General features: G+C 39.9%; 1 protein-coding gene across 2 annotated transcripts in view; it reads right to left on the minus strand.

Moving 5' to 3' along the window:
* The window catches only part of csmd2 (CUB and Sushi multiple domains 2), a 201408-nt gene that overhangs the window by 173216 nt on the left and 16041 nt on the right, over nucleotides 1-12151 (minus strand). For both annotated transcript variants that reach the window (XM_054764767.1, XM_054764766.1), the window contains exon 2: nucleotides 4800-5016. In XM_054764767.1, the coding sequence (XP_054620742.1) occupies nucleotides 4800-5016 (217 nt within the window). The remainder of the gene's footprint in view (nucleotides 1-4799; nucleotides 5017-12151) is intronic.

Genomic DNA, 12151 nt, shown 5'->3' on the forward strand with positions numbered 1-12151 from the left:
GAGACACATTCACGTCACCTTTTTCATTATCGAGTCATCTTCCTGTTTGGTCATTACGAAAATCATCGTAATTAAAAGGGAGTACTGCAGCGCTAATGCGGCACAATAGATGGAGGGAGAAGCTGTTCTCATACAAATGCATGTAAAAGATAATGCACAACATGTCTGCTTTCATGTTGCGTACTGTTTTCCAGTAAGCCTCGGAATCAGCTGGCTGGAATGCTCCCAGAACCTCGCCTGCACTGGAGCACAGAGCAATGCCAAACATCCTGAGTATCTATTTCTCCCGTATGCTCACACAATGCACACATATTTTGACAGTGTGCTCTCACAGCACTGAAGGCTGACTGGAGCGTCAACACTTTTCCCAGCTCCATACACTAGTGTTCCTTATTTAGTTCCAATCCAGTCTGCGGGCAAAAAAAAAAAAAATCAGTGCTTTACTGTTGCTTCCTCTTCTTTTCTACTCCCACACCGCCCCCCTCCCTCCTTCCAAACTCCTCCATTCAAGTCACTCCATCACTGATAAGGCGGCATGTGCAGAAACACCTCCTCACACCCTTATAGAGTGAAATAAAGATATGCAGATATACACAGCGTCCCATCTCACTTAATACTTCCATGCAGGATTTCCAGGGACTCATGCATTCACAAGTTAATGTCTTCATTCAAATTATTTTGAAAATGTTCCAAGTAATGTATTTTGTTGTAATTTTATATATTGCATGTTTTGAAAGGAGCTACATTGTTACACAAAATGTAGTTTCGTCCCTTGTATTAAGTCTCGTAACGTGATGCACACTATTTCGTGTGTAGTCAACTTTTTTTCATCTACTTTTTAATGTTTGCTTTATATTTGTATTTTAGTTCAGTTAGCCATTTTTACGCTTGAAAATGTTTAACTTGGGTCAAAAATACACAACATTAGCTTAAACATGCATATGTTTTGACTAATAGGTCATATTCAACCACGAAACAGCATGACTTAATATATTTTGGAAAAAACATGATACAGTAAAGTCATTAACTTTGAACCAAGTGACGTGGGACAACTGGAGAAGCATTTTTTAAGACAAAGTGTGTCTTCACCATCAACTCATAAGAACAAGAGGTTGTGGAAAGTAGTATCGTAGTAGGTAGGTAGGTAAGTAGTAGTTGATAAGTAGTAGTAGGATATTTATTCATAAAATAATATAATGAATCTAAATCATTTACAATAGTCATGCAAAACTTGCAAATTCTTCATTGAGCTTATTTATAGTGTCTTACGTACCAGAGATACACCACTGCTTATTATTTTTGTCATTTCTGTATTGCAAGCCGCCCTGTGCTTCCATGGTGTCAGTTTGATGAAGAGCCGCCACAGCAGACAGACTCGCGTATGTGTTTCCTGAGGTGGGACTGTGACTCATAAAGCAACTGCTGCAGGAAGAAACCCACACCAGGGAGCATGGCAGAGTGCAAACATGCATATCTTCCTTCCTTAAGTAGATGACAAGCAGACGTTTCATCTCTTCACTTTTACACCGACTCGTGTTGGGGCGGGGGAGAGGTCATGTAAACACTTATAGGGACAAGAGTCACACTTTATGGGTCTTTTGGGTCAAACGTGAGTCACCGACTCTGACATCATGGTTGACATCAGGGTCGCAGTAGTCAAAGTGTGGGCTGGGTGTCGCCAGGAGGACAAGACCTCTGCTGTTGTTGTCAAAGCGGCTGGTAAAAGGTGTCGTGGACCTTCTATGTTTAGCGACAGATGCCTGTTTGACTGCGATGGCTTTTGCCACACCGGTAGTACCTACTTTTTCTCCTCCGTTTGAGGTACTCTGTTGCGTTGTAGTCTAAACTTGTACTGTAATTTGAGAAAACATATGCAAAAAGGGCTGGGCTTGGGGGATGGACGGTGTGACAGGGAATTAGCAGAAAAAGGAGGTGAGGGATGGAAAGAAAATTGCATGTGACACCAACAGGACATGAGAGTACGAGAGAGTCAACTAAATTACCCAATCTACTATATATACTGTATTTTCAGTGGAAATGTAATGGCAGCGTGTGAGTACAAACAAAGCACTCGAACAACCTTTGCTATTTGTTTACACCCCCCCCAAGACTGGAGTGGAAAATGTATATTTTCCCAAGGAAATGATGCACATCAAGTGGCGCAAATAGTATTCAGAACTAGCGATGCCTCTGCTATATTTGTGCAGTTTGTTCACACGTGAACCTACAGTGGCTGTCAGGGAGGAATATTGTTGCCCAGTAAAAATTTGATTTTTTTTTTTTTTTTTTTTTTTTACATACATGCTGTAATATCCATGTCATGCCAGTAGGGGGTGGTGTCACTTTGTAAAGAGATTTAAAAGGAACTAATAAGACTAATAAAACTGTTTTTAGCGATATGTTCCCAATTTTTCACTGGATAATGCATGATAGGCACCTATGAATGAATACTGTACAAGTTGGTGCCGAATAAGGCGGTCGTGCTCTTCAAGGTGTGCCATGCTGCTTTGGAAAGCTCCAAACAGTGTATGTATAGTAATACACGATTCGAATCCCAGGCTTCACTCAATCATGTTTTTAAAAAAATATATTACTTAATAAATCATCACTGTTTAGTGGTTGAATATGGCCTATTATTAGTTTAAAAATATGCATATTTAAGCAAATTGTATAGTTTTTTTGCCAAAGGAAGCATTTTCAAGCATGAAATGGTTAAATGAACTCAAATACAAGGCATTCGGAAGATGCATTCAAACACTGTAGTATTCTACACTGGTCACTAGGTGTCAGTAATGTTACATTGATGAAACCACCGCAGGAAGTACTGTCCAGAACAGGAAGTAAAAAAAAAAAAAAAAAAAAACAAGGAACTTTCCCAATGCTCAGGTGTGAGTATACATTTATATTACATCTTATTTATGTCTATATCTTATTGTCAATTATGTCTAGTATATTGGGTAAAACAAGAGTAAAGGTGATTATGAGTTGTTATTTCATGTCTTTTTAAATCATATTTGGAAGGTTATAAACACGTTTTCTAGATTCAAGAGTTTTATTAAATGTAGAACTCTTCTATGCTTTAATTATGACAAAACGGGTTCAACCGCAGGCTGTAGTAATTTAAAAGGTAGACTAACACCAATGCAATGGTTTTGCATCAATAAGAGACTCTTCGTCAACACCCTTGGTGCAATACAGCCAAAAGCAACACACAGGCCTCCAAACCAGCAGTCACATCTTAACATGACTAGGAGGAAACCAACTGATGACTGAGTTCTGTCTCAATGGCCCCCAAAAGGAAACCCATCCAGTGTCTGTGGACCAAAATCGATGTGTGGAGGGCCTCAATTTGGAGCCTGACCCTGTGGAGCTTTCTCCCCACTGGAGTATCATTCAAGATGTCTAAACAGGAGAGAGATGCTGAGAACAGCAGCACAGCACAGCACAGCACAGCACCGATCCATAATGCATTTTTTCCCCCCGACGCTTGGAAAAAGACCAAGAGGAAGGTATTGACAGAAAAAGGCTAACTGCGACCCAAAACTTTGTTTCCTCGCAGGTTTTCTTAGAAGGCTTGTATAACAAGTGTAGTCGATCATTTGTCAAAAGGGGTGAGAGGAATTAAGATCACTAAAACATTAAAAATAGCTTCTACTAATGAGAAGAGGATATTGACTCTAATTAGAGATAACACGTATATGTGATGGACTGCCAGGTCTGCAGGCAATAATATTCCAAACAGCATACATGAATAAGACAAGTGAATAGGAGGTTGTGGGTGCATCCGATAATTGACGCTAATACGAGTAAAATACAGCTAATGCTGCATAGTGCTTGAAAGGTCTTCAACGTGTGTGTGTGTGTGTAGGGGGGTGGGGGGTATTTTATGGATGTGTTTTTTACCCCATCTCAAGTCTACAAGGTTCAAATCTGTGGAAATGAGATCAAATGAAGAGACGTGTATCGTAGAAATCTCTACTATGGAGTCAAGTTCAGACTCGCTAGCATCACATTTAATCACAGCAGCAGAATAGATCCCCCCTCCCCATTTAATGGGCTCTTGCTATGCACATGTGCCTATAACCATAAGGTCTGATGGTAATCTGTTTTTGCAAAAACCTAACTGACCTAACTGACCTAACCGTGGGTTTTGGTGTTATTCCGTAACTCCCCTTAAAACTTGGCAGAGCAAACTTCATATTTTGTGTCACTTGTCATACACTTGTGACGCTATGAAGTTACTTCCAGCAAAACCTATAAACCTCGACTAGGTGACATTTTCTTGCCACCCCATTATGTGTGTGGTCAGGCTTCAAACATCTTCAAACATCTTTAAATAAATTCAATAAAATTGGAATTAAATACAAAAAAACTTATTAAATGTGCCATTAATTCATGAAATAAATACACCGTTAAGTAATTACTTCATTAAATTAAAATTGTGTTGTTGCAGCGTCATGAATTTATTTTAACTGTCAAATTGACTCAAAGTCAGTGGGCGGGGCTAACGCAAATCTAGTCAAAGAGTTGCTTTGGTCTGAAGCCTGGAAGTCTTTCAAAACAGGACGGCTACGGAGGATAAGCTTTGTCTGATGTCGCTGAGATATTTTAGACCTCGAGACTTTTTGTTGTTTTTGATTGTGTTAGACTTTGTATTTCTGGGTTTTTTTACAAGGCAAAAAAAAAAGACATTTCAAAAGTTGCATCATTTAGTGAACACCCACTCAGCAGAAAAGCAGAAACATCTGCCAGCAACAACTTTGAATAAAAGATCAAGTTCACTGTAACTCCACATCTACCTTGTCCGTAGGTTCCCTGGACTGGACGGCCCGTCATAAACGGACAAGATGTCAAAGTCCTCCTCCAGGGCAAAGCCTTGAAACACCAGTTGTATCCGGTTATGCTCGGCTGCTACAATCACCCACGTGCAGTTGGCATAGTTGGGATAACCGTATGGGTAGCCGGGGCTTTCTATCGTCCCATTGGGACTGTGTAGTGTGTAGCTGCAGTTCTGACCTGGGGGAGACAAAAAGACAAGGTGGAATTATTTAATGGAGAAATGCATGAAGGCTACATAAAAGTCCTTGCTATGTATCCAAGAGTACAGATTATCACACACACACACACACACACACACACACACACACACCACAACAGTCATTATTCCCAACAGTGTGATGCTGAAGGCATTATTATAACACTGAATGGCTCACTTTCCCCTTCAAACCAACAAACAAACCTATACCACTTGCATTAAATGAAAGCTACATTTGTGAGATTCCCACCGAGATGCATGAAAACACTTGAGAGAGTGTGGTGGCATAAAGCAGACAAGCAGCACAAACAGAAAAGATGTGTCATTATTTTATTTTTAGCATAAAAAGATAGCCATGCCTAAAATGTTCTAATCCTATTTTCTTCAGGTCTCCAAATGAAATTGCGCGGCGATGACGATCATTCGGTTGCCATGTTGGCCAAGCTTCATATAACTTTTCTATTCAGCCAAATCTTGAGGACAAAGAGCATCTCCTTTGTACATGACGCCAACAGCAATGTGTCAAGTCCTAATATGATTCTATTTTGCAGGCACCGCATGTTAAAGAGCAGCGCACAGTAGAAAGCTGCACACTTAGATATTCTCACTGCAGGACTAAATTAGAATGTCATGCAAGAATACATGCTATTAATAAAAATGAGTACACTCCCTTTGTTTGCTTGAACCACAGACCTAAATCATAATGCAGCCTGCATAAAAATGTAATTAGGAGAAAATAATTGGAGGGCATCTGTTATCTGTAGCGCTCACATTATTCAAATAGAACAAACAATGCGGCACAAAACGTGAATGTGATGTTTGTTTTGTTCCTTCTAAAGGTCCACTTAAACCCTCACTACTGTTCATTATACATCAATGTAAGTTAAAAAAAATACTTAAAAATCCCTTTGGCTTTTGCATGTAGAAGAATTGGCTACCACTGCGCTACCAGGGCTCTTAAAAATATAAAAATCATAAAAAAACAAAAAAGCATACAGGTTTGCAATGTAGATGAATGCTGGTTCAGTGTTAATTTTTGCCCGTTATGGGTTTCTAACAAGATTCCATTCATTTTCTGTCATATTGTGCTATTATAGCATGTAGCGTCACCACAGGATTCAAGGACAGGTGCAATCAATAATATCTTTCAATTCAGGAAAAAAGAGGGAAGCTCACAAGAAGCACAAGTCCACACATGTGCGTCACAAAATACAAAAATGCAGGAAATGCAAAGACGGGCTATAGAGCGCAGCTAAACGCTCACCAAAAGGTAGGAAGCAGGTAGGAAGTGTCCATGACAAATGCAGCAAATCCACACACCAGCAAACAATAATGAGGCGACTAGCAGAGAGTCCTAACTAAACCAAATAGCAGCCTGACTAACAATTACCAACAGGTGCTTCTGCCAGCCCTTACCAGCAGAAGCAAAGTTGCTGCACATGATCCCAAAACAGGAAACCAAATTAAGAGCACCAAACAAGAACCAATGTAACAAAGGAAAAACAAAACTGAAGTCCAACCCGTCATGTGGAACGTGACAGTTTTCAAATGCAATTGAATTGAATTGATTTATTTTATATTTGGCAGATATTTCCATACATTTTCAATTTTAATTAATTGTTTTAAGTACACTTTGTGTCTACAATGTATTTTTCTCATCTTTCAAAAATTTGACTTAATATCATTTGATGTTTGTTTAATTTGCTTTGATTTGATATCCAACTTTATTTTACTTGTTGCCATACGTTTGGGTGATTTGACAAAATCGTTATCAATTAAATTTAATGAAATTCAATATTTAGTTTAGTGGAACTTTTAAAACTTGTTTTAATTTTATATCTATTGGATAGACGGTCCTGCACGGTGGCTAAATGGTTAGCACGTTGGCCACACAGTCACAAGATCGGGGTTCAAATCTCCGCTTGGCCATCTTTGTATGGCGTTTGCATGTTCTCCCCGTGCGTGTGTGGGTATTCTCCGGGTACTCCTCCCACATTCCAAAAACATGCATGTTAGGTTATATGTGCCCTGCGATAGGCTGGCAACCTCTTGCCTGAAGTCAGCTGGGATAGGCTCCAGCATACCCCTCCAAGCCTAATTAGGATAAGCGGCATTGAAAACGGATGGATGGATAAAAGGCTTTGCTTATAGGCTCCAGCATACATGCGACCCTAGTGAGGACAAGCAAAATAAATGGCTGGATGGATTTATTCATTTATTTTTCTTTGGCAGAGCTTCCCAGACTTCTTTAACACATGTCGTTGCATGGATACTAATGTAGAGCCGAGCTTCATCCTTGTATTGGAGCTCATAGTTGTGGTCCTTTGGAGATTACGTGCTTTTTCAGATGTAATGTGAAATGATACTAGTTAGTGTGGATGGCAAGAGGCAGTAAAGACTTTTTAGATGGGCTTCAACAGCTGGAGGAGTACAACAGCATCATGCAGTCACAGTTTATCTATCATGCTGCTGTTAACTTCCCAGCAGCCGCCTTGGAAAAAATACAAGCAAAAGCCACTCAGCCGTCCTCTTTTCAGCAGTGCACATGTGCTTGACCTCTTCCAAAAGACGCATAATCCGCATGAGACGTAATTCAGGTGTATAAATCTGCATTGCAGCGCCGATTTCTGCCATTTCTTCAGGGGGCTGTTTATTAATGGAAAATGTGATTAACAATGACTCATTTAGGCGTGGTTATTGCCGTACAGCTGTGAAGAGTGATGAGATAAACATACAACTCCTCTCGTTTTACTGGCTCTCATTTAAGCAGGAAAGGAAAAAAAAAAAAAAGCAACACAATCAATCACCATGTGTTTTTTCCATTAAAGCCTTAAAATAGGCCCAGCAAGTCAGTAGCTAGCCTCCCCATTAGCATCAGGTCAATACTAATATCCAGGTAGAAGCTCCACATCCACCTCTACCTTATTTCATACACCCAATTGGGTCAATAATCACCCTTCATTAGCGGGCCTCCATCAGACAAACGGCAATCAATTGCTCATACAAGCAGCGTGATGGAGGATCTAATGGGGTCAGACTAGGCTGTCAGCCTCTCGTAAACACTCAATAAGATTTTTGGGTGTGAATGACAAAAGATGACCTGTCAGTTGAAAGTAGAAGAAATAATGAATATCCTGTTTTACTGAAATTCCACACAGAAGAATGTCACAAAATGCAACCACTAACAGGCTTTTTTATACGTAAAACGCAGCAAGACTTGTAATAACTAATAAAAGCAGAAGCATGTGCATCAGTGCCAAGTGGCCGACTTTGGAATGAACAGTGACACACACAACATGGGCTTAAAGAGTAAGAAAGTGTTTTTAAAGTAGCTGCTCGCTCACTTGACTGCAGCCAGTAACTTTATTTCTGCTGAGGGATGGCCAAAATTCAGTTTAACGATGACAAGTGATGTATATAAAATAGTTGAAACACCCTTGATGAAGGCCAGTTTTTGTTAAATTAAAATAATGTGACTGGGCTAATTGTTTAAAACACCTTTTTCCTGTTGTACACAGACTTGGTATTCAGATTTGCAAAAGCGTTTCAAATGTGAGTGCGAGGGCATGTACTGTACCATGCATGCCCCGCTTCTGGCCACTCCATAGTCCAGACCAATTCGACTCATTTATTCTGGGGGGTCACATTTTCTGAAAGCTCAGGACCACTCTGCTGTTTTTAAAAAGGAAAACTGCACTTTTTTGTGGAATTTTGCCCATCATCTACAATCCTTGTGTGAGACATGAACACACGCCTCTTTTCTGTGCTTTGTAAAGATATAAAAACAAATAAAAAGAGGCAGCTCATTACTGCACGTGATGGGATACACCTATTCCGGCTACAAAGCTCGCTGTTAAAACGCCTCCAAAAACCTGCAACTAGGTTTTATGGTTTTGTATAGATACTGAAACCATGTAATAACAGCTGCATTCATGATATCATGTAATACTTACAGTATTTTGCTGTACTTTGGTCATTTTAAGCATCACCGGAACTTCCTTCCTGGGCGCATTGATTTCACAGAGCAACATAGAAACCAACGCCTACACCTAACGTTTCCAAACTCAAAAATAAAAACGCAGCAGCAGGTCCAAAATGTAGCGTTAGCTTTCTGTAGTGGTCACATGCATTGTGAGCAAATATGTGGTAAAGCTAGTCTCTAGCCGGCTGGTAGCTAGCCCGTGTGGTGTGAGGTGTCACTATGCCAGTAATGTAGTTCTTCGGCGTAACAATGTTAATAACATTAACAATAATGTCGCTGGAGCTTGGTTAATATGCAGGTCACATTATGTAAATTGAGTGTTTTGGTATTTTTTTTTCAGAAGGCTTTATAGGCGGAATAGGTGCGTCCCATTACGTGCATTCGTAGCTGTCTTTTTATAATCTGTTTTTATATTTTTAGAAAGAAAGACGCGTTTTCATGTCTCACATTAGGATTGTGGAGGATGAGCAAAATAAAAAAAATAAATATAGTGCAGTTTTCCTTTGAGGACTTACTGCAAAAATGCTCGTCAGTAATCCTCTATATCGGTGGTTCTCAACCGGTTTGGCTTCGGCACCCAGTCACCCCTTCAATGTCAAGTGGCAAACCAAGTTGAGGACATTTTTCAGCTCAAACTTGTGAAATATCTTATATTTAAAAAGGGACCGTTAGATACACAATGTGAGCTGCAGGGGTGAGATGCTCTCTCTTCATGGTGTGCTCTTTTCCAGCTGATATCTGCAGCTGTGTGTCGGCCGGACAACACGCCAAGTCCCCACTCGATGTCCTTCCCCTCCAGCTCAAGCTTGACCAAGTGACTCATAAACATGGCATGCACAGAATGTGAGGTGCATTCACAGATATCAGGCCATTACATATTTTATTCTTTTATTTTTGCACAGGCCAAGACCCGCAGCCCACTGAAAATCACCAATTGAGAATCACTTGCTCGATATGACCAAACTGCTTTGCTGCCTTTAAGGACCTTCTACAAAATACTACAGTCAAACATTCTCTATATGACAGGAGCACTCTGCTGTTTTTAGGAATTTGCTGCAAGAGTGTTAAATAGTCCTGATCTCGCGGGCCCGTCCGATGTCAATCATGGGCCGCATTTGGCACATGCTCCGCCAGTTGAATAACCCTGCTCGAGCCTTATAGCTGGATTCTCTATCTGGCCCACTTCACTAATGTATTCCTTTTTTTTTTTTTTTTTTTTTTTTTTTAAATGTAATACTTTGAAAGTTTCAGCTTATATTAAAAGTCAACTTTTTAATACTGATTTGGAAAAGTTCTTGCATTCTTTTTTCTTTTAAATAAAAAAAAAAAAAAAACTTGTCTAAAGTTCATTTTCAAGCACCTGATGATATAAAACTATATTTTAAAAGGTCAGCAAAGATTAAACATTTCAGCAATTGTTAGATCTTTGAACATGGTGATGTCCTCAAAACATAAAAAAGGCACTTTCACTCAAACTGTAGCCAGGGTATGAATCGAGTTATCATGCAGACTGATCTCCCTTTTCTTTAATGTAAATACCACTGTGTCATTTTCACAGTGAAGCGAATGTAAACTACGTTATTGTAATGCTTCTCTCGCAGTCTTTGAAAGCCTACAGACTTTGATTAACAAATCCAGCACTCAGAGCATGGATGAAAAATTGAAACCTCGCCCAAGGTGCATTATGAAATTAGCTACTGGGGGCTGGTGACCTACGCTCAAGCCCCTCTCGTGTACGTTTAAAAGGGAAACGCCTCTCCAGCAATCATCCCCGCCCGCTGCAAAGTACTTTGGAAAGTCACAATTTCTTGCAGAATATGCCCTATGATGCTTAGGGAGCAAATTTGTTTGTTTTGGGACGTTAACATTGGGGATGTTCAACAGATAGTCATGTTCATCGTTCACCGAGTAGGTCTCAGCGCCACGGGCGACTCCACACCTGGCACTAAAACATCTCTTGTGCTGCCAAACGGGTGCATGGGGAGAGGTGTGACCTTCCCGGAGCAGCACTTCAGGCTTTAGCTTCATGTTTATTATGTGTAGTGTTTGCTTTGCAGCGCGTGCTTTGACACTTTGATGAATTGACGGCACGCCGCGCCGCAGTACGTCGGGACACAACGGGGGAGAAAGAGGTTGAGAAGTCAGCAGATGAGCGTATGGCCTTCGAAAAACATTCATTTGTTTTGGACATGCTTAACAAGTCAAATTAAGGAACATCACATTAAAAGGAGTAGGAAGAAACAGAGCTTATTTAATTCTATTGCAACATGTCTCAGCAAATTTATTCACTTACTGTGTTTGAGTGTGAAAGAAAAAGAATGTGTAGATAGAAAAGATAGGTCACTCCACAGACTCCACACAACAAAATAGAGCAAAAAAATGCAGAATGTGAAGAGAAAATGCAGAAATGTTGACACTGACTAGTAATGATGCAAGGTAAGGCTGCATAACCACCAAGCACAACTTTTCAGCGAGTGTAAGGTAGGTAAACTTGTTGTTGAATGCATGGTTTGTCTGTCAAACATTCCAATAGTTTGTCAATAAAATAAAAAGAGCGTCAGTGGGCGTTGTGACGGACAGCGAGTGGTGTGTGCATACGACATACATTGAAGCAGAGCAATGCTGTTATTGTTCCTGTGGGTTTTCTGCTGTGTACAACCGCCGCTACTTCATTATTGCCTATGGCGCTTCCGCATTCGGGCAGATGCATCGAGCGAAACAGAAATGCTGACAATTGCGGTTCACCTTGAGAAGACAAACATTCCGTAAAAACAAATCCTGAAGTAAGGTTGTGTGTGTGTCTCGCAAATATTGGTACCACCCTAAAATAAATAAATAAAATAAAAATATTAATTAAATGCAGATGTGGAGAGATTTAAATGTTAAATTGATTTATCAATAAAGTATTAATAATTAAAAATGAATGAAATACATTGCTTGACATTGTTGAAATTGGCATACATGCTTCTGCTGTTGGTGAATAATTGATCATATATTTTCAGATTTAATGTTGCTGTATTGTTCCTCCAATAGCGGCAGAAAGGATGTCCAGCAAAAGTTAATAACCTTGAAAAAGGACAAAATATATTCACACGTCTATTTGTCCAACACATCATTTGGAAGGTGTTTTACGG

Source organism: Dunckerocampus dactyliophorus, chromosome 20, assembly GCF_027744805.1.
Source record: "Dunckerocampus dactyliophorus isolate RoL2022-P2 chromosome 20, RoL_Ddac_1.1, whole genome shotgun sequence".
Lineage (NCBI taxonomy): Eukaryota > Metazoa > Chordata > Actinopteri > Syngnathiformes > Syngnathidae > Dunckerocampus > Dunckerocampus dactyliophorus.